Source organism: Schistocerca cancellata, chromosome 3 (assembly GCF_023864275.1).
Source record: "Schistocerca cancellata isolate TAMUIC-IGC-003103 chromosome 3, iqSchCanc2.1, whole genome shotgun sequence".
NCBI lineage: Eukaryota > Metazoa > Arthropoda > Insecta > Orthoptera > Acrididae > Schistocerca > Schistocerca cancellata.
Genome location: NC_064628.1, coordinates 767,167,111 through 767,184,236, shown reverse-complemented (window position 1 = coordinate 767,184,236; position 17,126 = coordinate 767,167,111). Strand labels below are relative to the sequence as shown.

At 40.1% G+C, this 17,126-nt stretch overlaps 1 protein-coding gene across 1 annotated transcript in view; it reads left to right on the top strand.

Annotated features, from left to right (window-relative positions):
- The window catches only part of LOC126176557 (uncharacterized), a 167,494-nt gene that overhangs the window by 107,289 nt on the left and 43,079 nt on the right, over positions 1-17,126 (top strand). Inside the window, exon 7 of the mRNA XM_049923717.1 lies at positions 6,047-6,307. Coding sequence (XP_049779674.1) covers positions 6,047-6,307 — 261 coding nt within the window. The remainder of the gene's footprint in view (positions 1-6,046; positions 6,308-17,126) is intronic.

Below are 17,126 nucleotides of genomic sequence, written 5' to 3'. Positions count from 1 at the left end.
GACTGGTTCTTGTGTTTGAGTTATTCTTGGTCTGGGAAGCAATGGTGAAGGCTGTGGGATGTTAAGGCAGTTGGCCAAGCTCCGTTTGTAGGAGAGGAGTGGTGGTTGATAGTGTGGCTGTTTAGGGAGCTGCAGAGGGAGTGGGACAGGAGGGACAGGAAGGGCAACACCACTCTTGTGGTAGTTTAGCAGAAGGTGGGATAATTTTTGAGGTGAAGTCTGGCATGTTGTTGCAGTTTGAAGTCGGCTTACTTTGTAGGTTAAAGACACTTCCATATAATATTGTATGATTTGGGTATTTCTGCACTACTGTATGTAGACTTTCTTTAAATGGTTCTAAAACTGTCACAGCAGAATTGGGTAGTTGTTAAAGATATCTGATAATTAATTTGAGTTTACTTAGATCTCTTTCATTTTTCCACATAACTTCTCAGCCAAAATAAATTTTGGCCTTGATAGGCATAATAATTTTCTTGACTGCAGTGAATACTTTCCCTAGTATGGCATCTAATCTGTCTCTTTGTTACAAATTGCTTGCCTAACTAAATATTTCAGAAATTTTTTTATGATTAATTCAACAGTTTATTGTTAAAATTTTGACAGCTGAAGTCTCTTTACTTTGCACATGGTCTGCAATGTGCACTTCACAGTTACTCTGCCACCCAAGCATCTGCTTTGTTTGTGTAGTGCACCCTGACCTATCAAATGCAGTCACACAATTCTCCACCCCACTACGTGGGTCCATAAATCTGTGGTGAAGATCATCACAGAATCAATGGAGCCTTTGGTAGAGACCTTCCGCTTGGCTCCAAACCAAAGGACCCCAATCAATTCTGGGAATGATGCTGCAGATTGCTCTCAATCTACATGCACCCTTTGAACCAGACCAGCAGTTTTCATCATCTCCACCAGCTGTTCTTACGAACTGAGGACAGAACTCAAGAACAGATGTGAACCACAATTTGCAGACAGCTGCACCCTGCACACATGATAGCTGCAGGTAGGGCCTCCTCCACATCTCAGTTTTCAGATGAGATCCCTCCAGCAAACATGCTGAGCACATGTTGGATTTCTTCCTCACCCTAAATGGAGTTCCATAATGCAGGCAAAGTTGAAACTCCCAGTAACAAGTTAACCTCTTCTCCTGTGTGTCTGCTGGGATTTTGCTGAAGGAGCAGCCACCTGTACACTCACACGGTGGATAGCTGAGACCAGCTGGCCAACATCTGTTTTGACTCCCTACCACAAGTGATGCGGATCCATTCTCAATCTCCATTCACTGTGTGGTGAGGGCAGATGCCCACATCAAGTGCACTGTAAGTTGCCCGAGCAGCAGAGCCTGTGAGAAAAACAAGCAACACCTGAGGTGTCCTATGCAGTGTAGCATATTTTCTGCCACCACTGCACATAAAGGCAACAGCCTGAACATAGCTAACTGTGGCCAAAAGCTTCTGCAGCTGTTGAAAAACTGTGGCTAGCTCCTCCTGCATCTGCAGACAGCGTGAACACATCCTGTCCATCCTACTACTACCAACTTAAGAATGAACTATAAAAGCACACAGAGAAAGTGAAATATGCAACTCGCTACCCTCCTGAAGTGTCACCAACAATGGCTGATACCTTACTGAGTTGTGTAGCTGGATGTTCAAAAGAGATGACAACTGTGATGCAGACTGCATGAATCTACACTTTACAGTTACTAAAATGCAAGATTACACCTCTTAAATTCAAAAGCACACAAGAAATTTAAGAATTAAGCTAAGACAGACAGAAAAAGCTAAATAAGTAACTTGCTCCTTACTCCTAAGCCGGAGTGTCACAGGTGGCAGCTGAGCCTGACTAGGCAGAGACAAATGGTCACTGGACATTGAAAAATTCTCTCTCTCTCTCTCTCTCTCTCTCTCTCTCTATATATATATATATATATATATATATATATATATATATATATATATATATATATATATGGCTTGTGTCTGTATATGTGTGGATGGATATGTGTGTGTGTGTGTGTGCGCGCGAGTGTATACCCGTCCTTTTTTCCCCCTAAGGTAAGTCTTTCCGCTCCCAGGACTGGAATGACTCCTTACCCTCTCCCTTAAAACCCACATCCTTTCGTCTTTCCCTCTCCTTCCCTCTTTCCTGATGAGGCAACAGTTTGTTGCGAAAGCTTGAATTTTGTGTGTATGTTTGTGTTCGTTTGTGTGTCTGTCGACCTACCAGCACTTTCATTTGCCAAAAGCACTGGCAGGTCGATAGACACACAAACATACACACAAAACTCTAGCCCCCGCAACCAACGGCCGCCCCGTCAGGAAAGAGGGAAGGACAGGGAAAGACAAAAGGATTTGGGTTTTAAGGGAGAGGGTAAGGAGTCATTCCAATCCTGGGAGCGGAAAGACTTACCTTAGGAGGAAAAAAGGACAGGTATACACTCGCGCGCGCGCGCACGCACACACACACACACACACACATCCATCCGCATAATCCGCATATACACAGACACAAGCAGACATTTGTAAAGTCTGCTTGTGTCTGTGTATATGCGGATGGATATGTGTGTGTGTGTGTGTGTGTGTGTGTGTGTGTGTGTGTGTGTGTGTGTGTGTGCGCGCGCGCGCGAGTGTATACCTGTCCTTTTTTCTTTTTTCCCCCTAAGGTAAGTCTTTCCGCTCCTGGGATTGGAATGACTCCTTACCCTCTCCCTTAAAACCCAAATCCTTTTGTCTTTCCCTGTCCTTCCCTCTTTCCTGACGGTGCGGCCGTTGGTTGCGGGGGCTAGAGTTTTGTGTGTATGTTTGTGTTTGTTTGTGTGTCTATCGACCTGCCAGCGCTTTTGTTTGGTAAGTCTCATCATCTTTCTTTTTGGATATATATATATATATATATATATATATATATATATATATATAGTTATAATAGAAGGAAACATTCCACGAAGGAAAAATATACCTAAAAACAAAGATGATGTGATTTACCAAATGAAAGTGCTGGCAGGTCGACAGACAGACAAACGAACACAAACATACACACAAAATTCAAGCTTTTGCAACAAACTGTTGCCTCATCAGGAAAGAGGGAAGGAGAGGGAAAGGAGTCATTCCAGTCCCGGGAGTGGAAAGACTTACCTTAGGGGGAAAAAGGGACAGGTATACACTCGCGCGCGCACACACACACATATTTCTGCTTGTCTGCTTGTGTCTGTGTATGTGTGGATGGATATGTGTGTGTGTGTGCGCGAGTGTATACCCGTCCCTTTTTCCCCCTAAGGTAAGTCTTTCCACTCCCGGGACTGGAATGACTCCTTTCCCTCTCCCTTAAAACCCACATCCTTTCGTCTTTCCCTCTCCTTCCCTCTTTCCTGATGAGGCAACAGTTTGTTGCGAAAGCTTGAATTTTGTGTGTATGTTATGTTTGTGTTCGTTTGTCTGTCTGTCAACCTGCCAGCACTTTCATTTGGTAAGTCACATCATGTTTGTGTATATATATATATATATATATATATATATATATATATATATATATATATATATATATATATCTGTGTGTGTGTGTGTGTGTGTGTGTGTGTGTGTGTATGTAAGCAAGACCTAAATAATTTACATGCACAAGGTTCTAGCTAAAATATATATTAATAAAATGCATACTTTTTAGTGTACTATGTTCACCTGCAGAGCCGGCCGGTGTGGCCGAGCAGTTCTAGGCACTACAGTCTGGAACCGCGCAACCGCTACGGTCGCAGGTTTGAATCCTGCCTCGGGCATGGATATGTGTGATGTCCTTAGGTTAGTTAGGTTTAAGTAGTTCTAAGTTCTAGGGGACTGATGACCTCAGCAATTAAGTTCCATAGTGCTCAGAGCCATTTTTTTTTCGTTCACCTGCAGAGCATTTAATTTAAGTTAAGCTCTTGTAAAATAGGTGTAAAAGTTTTGTAAAAATGTTTGAATGTCTTGAAAAAGTTTGAAATCTTAAAATAAATAAATAAATAAATAAATAAAAATAAAAATAAATAAAAAGTAATCTCTCCTGAAGGCTGGCTTCATGTGGAGGCAACACTTGGGCTCCTACTATATATGTTATTTGATTTTAACTGTGAGTGGATGTTTTGTGCAGTAAAACAATTTGTTTTTTGCATGCAACATTTCCATTGTAAATGTTTGTTGATTTATGAGGGAAACATATTTATGCATTGTTTTTTAACACTATGTGTAATTTAACTTCTGTTAAGTCAATTGAAATTTAAACTATACTAGTTCTTTTACTATGTATATATGCAGGCTGAAGTGATCTATGTATATATGCAGGCTGAAGTAATCTATGTATATATGCAGGCTGAAGTGATGAATTAAAATTTGTACCAAGGCTGGGATTTAAACCTGAGTCTCCTACTCATTAGGCTGATGTTCTACCCACTAAGCCTCCATGACACAGTGGCTTTGCAACTCCATTGACTATCCTAGGACACCTCACTCCTCAATCCAAATTCCCATTCATTTCTCAGCCCACTTGATATTGCCCCTGAACTCAAACAGCATTGCAGAGGCTCTCTACAGTGTGTTAACTGTAAGACGGCAGTGTTATGAGGGGATTGCGGGGAGAGGAGGAAGCAAGCATTGGCTGGCCAGGGGGGAGGATCCGTTTGGGGGGGGGGGGGGGAGGGAGGGAGGAGAGACTAGGCACGCCTACCACTTGCAGTACTGGTACTACAAATTGCGCGTCATGCTTACACGAAAGCAGACGAAAGGCTTGGAAGTAAAACTCGTTTTAAATGATGTTCGTAAACGAAACTGAAATCATCATGTACATTAAAATCTATGTATATATGTTTGTCTACTATGCGCTCACAAATCATCCATCCAATTGCAGTGAAGTTTAGGTGAGTTGTTCTCCGAACTGGACGCAGTGTTCGCAGACTCGGCACAATCTTCCACACTGAATAAATTTCCGCTATCGTGTCGCGAATAACACGCTGGTTGAAATCATCAATCATTACTTCAATTTCTCCACTTCTTTTCCTAACTTAAAAGCAAGAAATATTTATAAGAAAATTTCTTCTGCACTTCATGTATTTTTTTAAATTTGGAAATGTACTGTAAAATGAATATGTTTCAAACTAATACAGTAACTAGTGGTGTTTCCATATAAAGCAATATGGTAGCAAGGAAAAATGAAATATAAGGTAATTCAGACGAAATAGGGGGCTCCTTCATAGTGATCGCGAACAAAATATCTGAAATGGAAATTCACCTTTTCTTGCCAGGCGTTCGTGGTGATACGCCAGGATGATTCTTAGAAAACTGTTTGAATCTTCCAATGCTACGCATGCTTTGTCCTGTGTATGTAGCAGCTCTCACTGAAGATTTGTAAATGGGGTGAAGCATTTTTTCTGCTCCCTTTTCCTTTCACAGCATTCAATCACATGCAATATAATTTTGCGAGCATTGCTATGTAATACTGGTTTCCTTCTAACCGTAGGCCTACCGGTAGGGGTTGTTGGCGACTCCCGAGATGGGCCAGCAACTGCCTCTTCACTCATTTTGATAATGTTTAGCACAACTGCACAACAAAAACACGCAGAACAGAAGAGGCCTCCCGACGTTTACCGACTTCTACCGATTCAGGACTAGGGAGAGGTCTGCCATCTAAAAGTTTACACACTGTACCTGTATTGGAATAGTACCTCAACAGAATGTTTTGTTTGGTGCTGATATGTTATTCCAATACAGTTGGAGAACCTCTGCAATGCTGTTCAAAGTTGGGGCCATACAAAGTGGGTTGAGGCATGAATGGGAAGTTGGACTGAGTGAGGCATGTTAGGGTAGTCCATGCAGTTGTGCAAAGCCATTGAGCCAGTGCGGGGTAGTGGTTATCACATCTGCCTAGTGAGCAGAAGACCTGCGTTTCAATCCCAGCCTTGGTACTAATTTTCATTCTGTGCTTCAGTCCACATATATACATCAAAGATGTTTGAAACTTGAAAAAGTCTCTGGAACCATATAGTTTCATTTGACTTCTTCTTTATGGTTGAATTATTTCTCTTCCTCAGCTTCCACAGAAATGAAAAATACTTCAAAAGTAGTTGAAGTGCAACTGGGAAGCAACCTAACTCTTACCTGTGGAGACAACGTTAGCAAAGATTATTGTGTGTTTCAAGGACCAAGGCCAGAAATTTCAACTGGAATATTGACCTCGTGCAAAATTTTACTGTCTCCAGTAGCAAAACTACATTTAGGAATCTGGACATGTACAATTGGCCTACCACACATGACAAAGGAAATCCAAGAAGTTATTACTGTAACTGACTTAGGTAAGTGAATATTTCTTCTCTTATGATTTCCATTAAACTGTGAATGAAAGATAAATTCATTTATACAATGATGAAGATAAAATGGAAAAAGTATCCATAAATTTAGTGGTCAGTATAAGGTCCACAAAATGTGAAGTTCCGCACAGGAAAATGAAAGTGCTGGGGGAATGTCAGAAGGTGTGTTGTGCAAATCACTACATTACATGGAAATCATTGAAATTGAACTGGTACATCCTAATGGATACAAACTTAAATTATACTACTATGAAACCAGTAAGAAGAAAGGTAGAGTTTTTGCAAGTACAAAAAGATGGACTTTAATCCCATACTCTTCTGTGCAATAAGATTTGGATAGTATTCCACAGTATTGTATCAGGAAAACCAAAGCCTGTTGTACTGACATCTCTCACATCACCAGTAGAACAGCTGTGGACATTATAAGGATATTTGTTGAAAACAGGTAGCACTGCATGCAAGTAAAAAATAAATATGGAAATACTTAAAAAATGTCTACTTTCATATTACGTAGACAAACCATGAAGTATTTCAGAGTTCAGTACTAGGATCTCTGTGCTTTATTTCATATATAAATATCATACCCATTGCAATAATTGGAAAGCTGGTTATTTATGCTGACAACACAACATTACTGGTATATAGCAACTCAGTAAAGGATCTGGAGAAAAGAGCCACTGAGAACATGCACATGTCAGAAAGATATTATACAGAAAATAATCCATTAATGAACAGGAGGAAAATAACAAGTACAAAATTTAAACAAACAGAATGGACAACTCAGAGGATTGTATTCTAAGCATTGGGGATGCAGTTCTAGAGGCAGTGGACTATAATAGATTTCTGAGGACAGAGGTGAACAAACATCTGATGTGGGAAAACCACATTGATAAGATTTGCTCAAAAATAAATACAAATATATTCTTAATAAAGGAAATGCCTACTCTACTGGCCATTAAAATTGCTACACTATGAAGATGATGTGCTACAGACGCGAAATTTAACCGACAGGAAGATGATTCTGTGATGTGAAAATGGTTAGCTTTTCAGAGCATTCACACAAGGTTGGCGCCAGTAGCGACACCTACAGCGTGCTGACATGAGGAAAGTTTCCAACCGATTTCTCATACACAAACAGCAGTTCATTGCCTGGTGAAATGTTGTTGTGATGCCTCATGTAAGGAGGAGAAATGCGTACAATCATGTTTCCGACTTTGATAAAGGTCGGATTGTAGTCTATCGCGATTGCGGTTTATCGTATCGCGACATTGCTGCTCTCTTTGGTCGAGATCCAATGACTGTTAGCAGAATATGGAATCAGTGGGTTCAGGAGGGTAATACAGAATGCCATGCTGGATCCCAACTGCCCCGTATCACTAGCAGCCGAGATGACAGGCATCTTATCCGCATGGCTGTAACGGATCGTGCAGCCACGTCTCGATCCCTGAGTCAACAGATGGGGACATTTGCAAGACAATAACCATCTGTACAAACAGTTTGATGACATTTGCAGCAGCATGAACTATCAGCTTGGAGACCATGGCTGCTGTTACCCTTGGTGCCTCGTCACAGACAGGAGCGCCTGTGATGGTGTACTCAACAACGAACCTTTGTCAACAAATGGCAAATCGTCATTTTTTTGGATGAATCCAGGTTCTGTTTACAACATCATGATGTATGCATTGGTGTTTGGCAACATCACCGTGAATACACATTGGAAGCGCGTATTCGTCATCGTCATATTGGCGTATCACCTGGTGTGATGGTATGGGGTGCCATTGGTTACATGTCTCGGTCACCTCTTGTGCACATTGACGGCACTTTGAACAGTGGATGTTACATTTCAGATGTGTTACAACCCATGGCTCTGCCCTTCATTCGATCCCTGCAAAACCCTACACTTCTGCAGGATAATGCACGACCGCATGTTGTAGGTCCTGTACGGCCCTTTCTTGATACAGAAAATGTTCAACTGCTGCCCTGGCCAGCACATTCTCCAGATCTCTCACCAACTGAAAAAGTCTGGTCAATGGTGGCCGAGCAAATGGCTCATCACAACACGCCAGTCACTACTCTTGATGAACTGTGGTATCATGTTGAAGCTGCATGAGCAGCTGTACATGCTGTACATGTACACACCATCCAAGCTGTGTTTGACTCAGTGCCCAGGCGTATCAAGACTGTTATTACGGCCAGAGATGGTTGTTCTGGGTACTGATTTCTCAGGATCTACGCACCCAAACTGCGTGAAAATGTAATCACATGTCAGTTCTAGTATAATATATTTGTCCAATGAATACCCGTTTATCATCTGCATTTCTTCTTGGTGTAGCAATTTTAATGGCCAGTGGTGTACAGGGTGGATACAGAAGCCTTGCTAAAATGTACTATAGACTTATTTTCTCACAGATATCATACTGAAACAAAACTGCTGATGAGCTTGGGAGAGCCAGCTATGACAGAACTATTCCTCTTGGTGTGCGAAATATACAAAACAGGTGAGACACCCTGAGATTTGAAGAAGAATGTGATTATTCCAATCCCAAAGGAAGCAGGTGCTGGTAGGTGTGAATAATACCAAACTATCAGTTTAATAAGTCATGGTTACAAAATACTGTTGCAAATTATTTACAGAAGAATGGAAAAAACTAGCAGAAGCCAATCTTGGGTAGATCAGTTTTTATTCTAAAGAAATGTAGGAATGTGTGAGGCAATACAGACCCTTGACTTTTCTTAGAAGATAGATTAAGGAAAGGCAAATCTATGCTTATGTCATTTGTAAACTTGGACAAAGCTTTTGACAGTGTTGACTGGAAAACTGTGTTCAAAATTTTGAAGATAGCATGGAAAAATTTGCAACTTGTATAGAAATCACATGACAAGTATAAGAGTTGAAGTACATGAAAGGGGAGCAGTGGTTGACTAGGCACTGGACAGGGTTGTAGCCTATCCCTGATATTCACTCTGTACATAGAGCAATCAGTAAAGGAAATCAAAGAAAAATTTGGAGACGAAATTAAAGGTCACAAAGAAGAAATAAAAACTTTGGAATTTTCTGATGACATTGTTATTTTGTCAGAAACAGTAAATGACTTGGAAGAGCAGTTGAATGGAAGAGATGGTGTCTTGCAAGGTGGTTACAAGGTGAAAATCCACAAAGGTAAAAGAAGGGTAATGCAATGTCTCCAAATTAAATCAGCTGACGCTGAGAGGACTGGATTAGAAAATGAGATTTAGAGATTAAATTGTATCATTGACAAATGATTTTGATGAACTATAGACATTGATATCAGATCTCATCTGAGACTACCAAGCAGTGGAATCAAACACAAACTTTACCAAGACAAAAGTTATGCCTAATAAATGAAGCATGATAGGAAACAAACAGTTCAAAAACACACACTGGGCACTCTCAGGAAATGCATTTATTTTGGCCAACTTGTAAATATGATAGGAGGCATAAGACTGGAAATCTTTCAGTGCACTGAACTCACCTGGTAAGCATTTGGAAAACATTTAGCTATCTTAAGGTCAAATATGTTAATAAAACTGAAAAAAATAGTATTTTATCAATGTGTCATCTCCATTTTGAGTTACTGATGTGAGGTGCCTAGACACTTTATGAATATACAAGATGGAAACTTGGAACTGCACACCTAAGCAAGGAACCTCTATGTTGGAATTAACAAGGAAAGAACAAGAAAGGCCAGTGGACATTATATCAAGATCATCCTGAAAAGAACAGCCACTACAAATTGGCTATGGGCGACATTGTTCATGGAAGGAATGATGACTGGCTGCTGCTGCTGCTGCTGCTGACGATGACGACGATGACGATGACGACGATGACGACGACGACGACGACGACGACGACGACGTGTCAACAAGAAGCTCAGAATACTGCAGGAATAGCCCATAGCTAATGGAGATATTTTTATCCAACTCACACCTTTTTACAGTAGTAAGTGTAAGCTGAGTATTTCTGCCCTTATGTATCATCTTTGTATGTATGGAGAATGGAAATATTGCATCTTGCACAGATTCAATATATATTATATAAATCAAACCTCCTGAGATGTTGCTTGTTTGTTAGTTAAAACCTAAGTCTCAACAATAATTTACTACGTTAGTGACCCACCAACACTGGGATTGGGTCTTATGATGCAACTCTATGTGCAAGCACACTGTATAGAGGCACAGTAAAGCAAAGAACCATCTAAATTGCCATATTTGAGAACATACCTTTAGATTGTATCCCTTACACATGCATTGACTTGTGGTTTCCTTGAGCTTATGATTATTGAATGGAATTGCTCACTTCATCATTTTTTTTAAACTGAAGTGTACCACATGTTTTTATATGTATGTGATGACTCAGCAATTTTTGCAGTACCAGTTTTGCTGCACTGGTGACTGATCTGCTTTTAGCTCAAGAAATTCATACAAGGAAGTACTTAAAGATTTTTGCAGGCCCTCATGGTTCATGGATCTTGAAGATCTTTTATTATAAGAACATGAGTGTATATACATTTTCATTTACAACATGTATTTATTACACACTCACAACAGTGCACAGATGGATTGCATATTGTTACTGGTGATGATGTAGAGCAGAGTTCAGAGGCAGCATTCACTCAGTAAGTTAGATAGTTTGCCCATAAAAAGAACCTGTAAGGCTATTTGGGGCAGAGTCCAGTGTACAGCAATCACTTGTAAGTCTGAAAGTTAATCTGTAAGCAGAGTCCAAGTCAAAATTGATGTCAGTGATTCTGTACAGGTCCCATGCTGCCCCCAGCATGGCTTGGAGAATGTGTGAAGGTCAGTGTTATCCTCTCCACTATGTTCTGATACTGTGGGAGTTAATGCGAGATTGCAGGTGCCCTCCATGATATCATCAGCTATTTCTGAAAACAGCTCCACATTTATATGCACTGACTGTACACCAGTTTTAGTGGTGCCTTGTTTGTTGTTGTGGTCTGTGTCTGGAACTAGCTCTATATCCGCATGTTCTGTTCTCATCTGGATTTAATTGTTGTCTATGGCTGATTATGACCAGCAAGGTGCCTGCATCTTGTGGAGGGGCAGAAGTTGATGGTGTCACACCCAGAATTTATAATGATGTTGAAGTAGTTCCATGGGACCCCTCTCATGGAGCCATGGCTGGGGTTGGTTATGAGTGTGTAGTCTCTGCCATCAGGAACTGGTCCTGTGTTTGTTCCACAGGTACTTGAAGAGTGATCTCCACATTGTCTGTGGTAGCTTGTGTGGGGCTGTTGGGATGGCAGGTGGTGCTGATGCCTGGTGACATCCAGGTGGGGAAGAAGGAGCAAGTCCTGGGTCACAATGGTTGTGATGGTGTACCATCTCACCATCCTTAACAGGAAACAACATACATGTGGTGCAACTGACATCAGATGATTGACATTGGAATCCACTTGGATGACACCTGAATGCATGAACCATTCCTTGGCCTTCATTTAGTGGCCCAGAGACATGATTTGTTTCCCTGTGACCACCTCTGGGGATGGTGAGAGCAAGTGCAGGAGGGTGCATGTTGTCAGCCAAGGAGTACTTCAGCATGGCTGTGACTGTTGACTGTCATTGTCCTGTAAGTGCTAAGAAATAATGTTAGGCCTGCCTCTGTTGGCTTTTCTCCTGTGGCCTTTGACATTTGTCTGGGTGGAAAGGTGCCACTGTGATATGTGATATGCCATTCTGGGAGCAGATTTCTGTGAATATTGTGAATGTACAAGGGTAATCCCAAAAGTAAGGTCTCCTATTTTTTTTTATAAGTACAGAACTCTGTTTGTGTGGCAGCTGCTCACACTGTTATGAAGAGTGCTTCATGCGCTGTGCGTGCAAACAAGTGCACCCCATGCTGAGGTGCTCAGTCTTGGCTCGGCAGTCATTGAGAATGGAGCTCCCATTGGATGTTACCGCCAAGTGCGAATTGCGTGCAGTTATTCAGTTTTTGAACGCAAAGGGTGCTGGGCCGATTGAAATCCAAAGCCAATTGACGGAAGTGTATGGTGAATCATGCGTGGATGTCAAAACTCTCCATAAGTGGTGTAGAGAGTTTGCAGCTGGTTGGACCGAAATTCATGATGAACAAAGGAGTGGGAGACCATCAATTTCTGAGGAGACAGTGTTGAAGGTTGAGCAAAGCATGCGTGAAGACTGGCGGATCACTGTGGGTGATCTCTGCATGTTGGTTCCTGAGGTTTCCTGAAGCACCGCTCACAGAATTTTAACGGAAATATTGAACTAATGGAAGGTGTGCGCAAGGTGGGTGCCACGCATGCTGACTGAGGACCACATGTGGCAACGAGTTGATGCTTCCCGCACATTTCACCACCACCTTGCAGCCGAACAGGACAACTGTCTGGACTCAATTGTCATGGGTGACAAAACCTGGGCATACCACTTTACACCTGAGGCCAAGCAACAATCGCGCCAGTGGTGGCATCCTCCTTTGGAAAGCCGCAGAAATTCAAACAAACACAGTCTGCCGGTAAAGTCATGACAACCGATTTTTGAGATGGGAAAGGGGTATTATTGGTCAACTTTATGCCCACTGGGACCACAATTAACGCTGACAGGTATTGTGAGACTCTGAAAAAACTCAAATGGGCAATTCAGAACCAGAGAAGAGGAATGTTGAGCAAAGGTGTACACATTCTCCATAACAACACTCCCCACACAACGCTCAGCAAACTGTCGCTCTCCTGCAACAGTTTCAGTGGAACATAATCACCCATCCACCCACCCTATAGTCCTGACTTGTCACCCAGTGACTATCACCTGTTCCCTAAGTTAAAAGAACTTATGGCTAGAAAGTGATTCGGCTCTGACAACAAGGTGAAAGAAGATGTTCATAACTTTCTGAACAGCATGGCGGTGAGCTGGTATGACATGGGCATACAAAAACTGCCACAGTGTCTACAAAAATGCATCGACAGAAATGGTGATTATGTCAAAAAATAGCTAAATGTTCAAGCTGTAAACTGATGTAAACCATTGTAGAAATAAATGGGTCTATGTACTTATAAAAAAAAAAAAAGGTGGCCTTACCTTTGGGGTCACCCTCATAGATTGGAGGCCATTATCCATTACTGTGGTGTGGGGCAGCATTCTATTCCCAATACTCTGTCAGTACCCACAAAGTGACCTTTGTGATGGTGGACATCGTATTAACTGTATAAGAGTGGTTCAACAATGTGCCTGTCACTAGGAGACACATTGAATTTAAGAAAGGTGCCAACCATGGTATGAAGATTTGTGGCATAGCTCCTTGATGTTAATCAGTCCTGGTGCATATGTGGACTAGCTCTTCAATGTCTCTATCAATGTATGGCCAATATATATGTCAGCATGCTACATTCATGCAGGTCATTCCCCAATGGCCCCAGTGCAGACAATGTAACACTTGAGGCCTCCATTATTGTGGAATGACTACACAGTAGTAGTTTCAACAACCAAAAGGTGATCTTTCAATTGAGAGGGGGTCTGCAGTGGTAACTTGTGAGACCAGCTTTGATGAAACCAGTGCAGGATCTATTGAAGCATTGAGTGCGGTCTTGTTGCATAAGTTATCCTAGTGGTTGTTATAGGAAAGTTTTACACAGTTTCTTGAGCTAATGAATCAATCTGAAAGTAGACTCCTGCTCTATTTCAAACACAGTCCATTACTCTTGGGCTGGTGGAATAACACATCAACATTAAAAATTTAATTGTAGACTTGTAGTAAATCTAGTAGTGTAGCTATTTAGAAGCAAGGTTTGTCAATGGATGCACTGTGCTGTCTGTTCTGGTAGGCAATTTCACAGTTGAGATGTTGCTAGCAAGGACTTATAGTCTCAGATTAGGTGGAACTATTCTCCCCAGAAATAAATGTGGAATTTTGTGATGTCATCCATCATTCAAGGTCTCTCATACAATCTTGAGTAATTTCTCTGGCCAGGATCACTTGAAGCTTCAGATCACAGAAATGTCAATAACGCTGTGCAAAGCTACAGGGAGTATGGCAAGAACCAAAGACAAAGTACCTGTAGCTGATTCTGGCCAGTCTTGTATTTGGTCCTGGATGAGCCAGACCATGCAGGTCACTTGGTGCCACTAGCATATCCTGTGGGTCAAGTGATGATTGACATCATGCTCTTGGCTACATTCCAATAGTGCAGGAACTAAAGGCAGAATTGAGACACCCTCTATGTTGTCATCGGCAACTCAACATTCAGCTTGATGTTTACATCTGATGGATCATACCTGCCTTGGCAGTATGCTCTCTTTTGTAGTGGTCTACCTCCAGAACTATATCCAGATTTACACTTTTCCAGCCAGGATAGAAGAATATCTCTGAGTATTTAGGTATTAAGGTAAATTCTTTTCACAACAAATCAACCTTGACACAAGGCAGTCTGGCATTTCCCATTTGCTTTAATTACAGCCCTACAATAATAGCTATTTCTTTCTTCTTTTCTGTCTCTAAGCGTTATTTGGTTCTGATTTTCTGTAACAATGTGACAAAGGCATGAATGTGTTCATTTTTTATACATATCAGGTTTCATTCTGTTTCATTATTACAGTTTGTCTCAGATTATGTGATTGCAAAAATATAATGTTTCATTTAAACCATGTTTACTAGCAATTACATCTAATTAAAAATTATAATACTTTATGTAATGATGAAAACAATTTGTGGTAATAGATGGATTTGATAAAGATGACACCACTCATTGTAAAGACTGGCATTCTGACTTTTCACTAACATAGCTAAAATCCTGGGCAACTAAGTATCTTACAAAATAATTAATGTTAAAATTCAGAAGTGGCCACATTTTCCATTGTAGATTTTGAGATTTTGCCTTTGTGTGTGTCAATTTTTAAACCATTATACTCTTATTAACCTAATTGTTATGCTCAAAGTTGCATACTTCATTAATTGAGCCATTAATTAAGATTTTTTTCATAATTTTCCATAGTGCTCAGAGCCATTTTTTAACTTTTCTGAATTCTTAGACCACCTAATATTTCACAAACCAAATTTATATCAATATTGACAGTTACATTCCTCTCAGACTGTTACATTTAACTTAACTTTCTATTGCCTGAAGTTCATTTGATGAAAGAATATAACAATTTCCAACTTCACAAAATTTATTGACAACTGAAATGCACACTCGTCGTGTTAACAAAACACTGACTTGACATACTTCACAGATCTCTTTGACTGACTGACAAAACAACAACTCAACAACTAACTCTCCTGCAGCTTCACCGCTTTGCTTTATGTAGAATTTTAACAATAAATTTCAAAATAACCCATTGTGTATTTTATACAATTTTGATGTTACAATTAAAATTTACAAAACATAAAGAAACTGATATTACAGCCGAATAAGGTATAAAATACAATGTTAAGTCACATAATTTTTATAGTATCATCGTTAGTTTTAAATATGAAAATTGGTATGAACTTTAATTACAATAATGTATCTTGTATTATTTTAGTTACATAATGAATTACAGTTTGGATTTGGTTACTAACATTCAATGACAGTACAAATCTCATGCTTTATCCACCTACATATGTAAAATTTACAAATAAGGCCTCAAATTCTGAAAATAGGAAAGTTGCGTGATGTAAACAATTGGAGAGTTAATTAGAAATGTAATTACAAAGGATATTAATTACAGAGGAGGACATAAAAATAGATCACAAATGAAAATACATTGCTTGGCAACTTTTAAGCTATTTCTCAAAATAATGATGTTCTCTGTGTCAACCCACCAATCAATTCTAATAAAGGTAATTAGAGGTGCCAACCACTTATGCTAACATTTCCACAGCCTCTTACTAGTTGCAGCCAGATATTTAACACTTCAATTTCTGGATTAAAATCTAACTCAACACCTGTACATATTTTTTTAATGACAACAATCCCCTGACAATCATGATAATATACATCCTTCCAGAACATTCTATATGCTTTCACAATGAATATCAAGTGTTTTAGCAAATTGGGCAGAATGATATATATAAAGACACACATACAAGTCCCTAGGAAGCACCGACTCATCCAATAACCATCCTGATGCATAAAGAAGAAGAAGAAGAAGAAGAAAGGTGGTAACAGACATTTCATATGATTCTTGGGGAAGGCTGTATCGTTATACAGTCCATAGTAAGTATCAGTTTTTCAAATGATTGTGTCATTTCCAAAATAACAATTTGTTCATATGTCAGTCCTTAAATAGTCAGATGTCACTTAAAGTAGTCAGTTGGTGACCAGTAAGAAATCATCTATGTGAAAAAATATGGATACTGGCATTCACAAAAACTCTGTAATGTTGGTGCATAATAACTTACATGTGGTTTCTTTAATTCAGCACTGGGAATATTTGATGGAATTTTACTGTGGTTGGTTGGAGGTTCAAACAACCATTGTCACTGGAACAATTGATTCTTGAGCATGATGACTTTCATTGATGGCAGCACTGTGTGAAATATTGCCATGTAACTTTCTTTGAGGAATTTATGCAAAACAGTATTTTTTCTGTGGTCTGTGATGTAAATATGAAATTCTCACCACTATTCAGTCCTAGTTGAGGAAGAAGTATTTAATTTGTTCATAGTACCATATATTTGTGTACCATAAGCCATGCACATTTATGAGGTACCTTTATAGAATCATCTCCTATACTTACTACTTTGATGCACTCTTAATAACCCAGTTGTACTTCTTGTTCCCACTATCATTGTCTGACACTACATTCTTCTACCCAACCTAACCATCATGGCCCA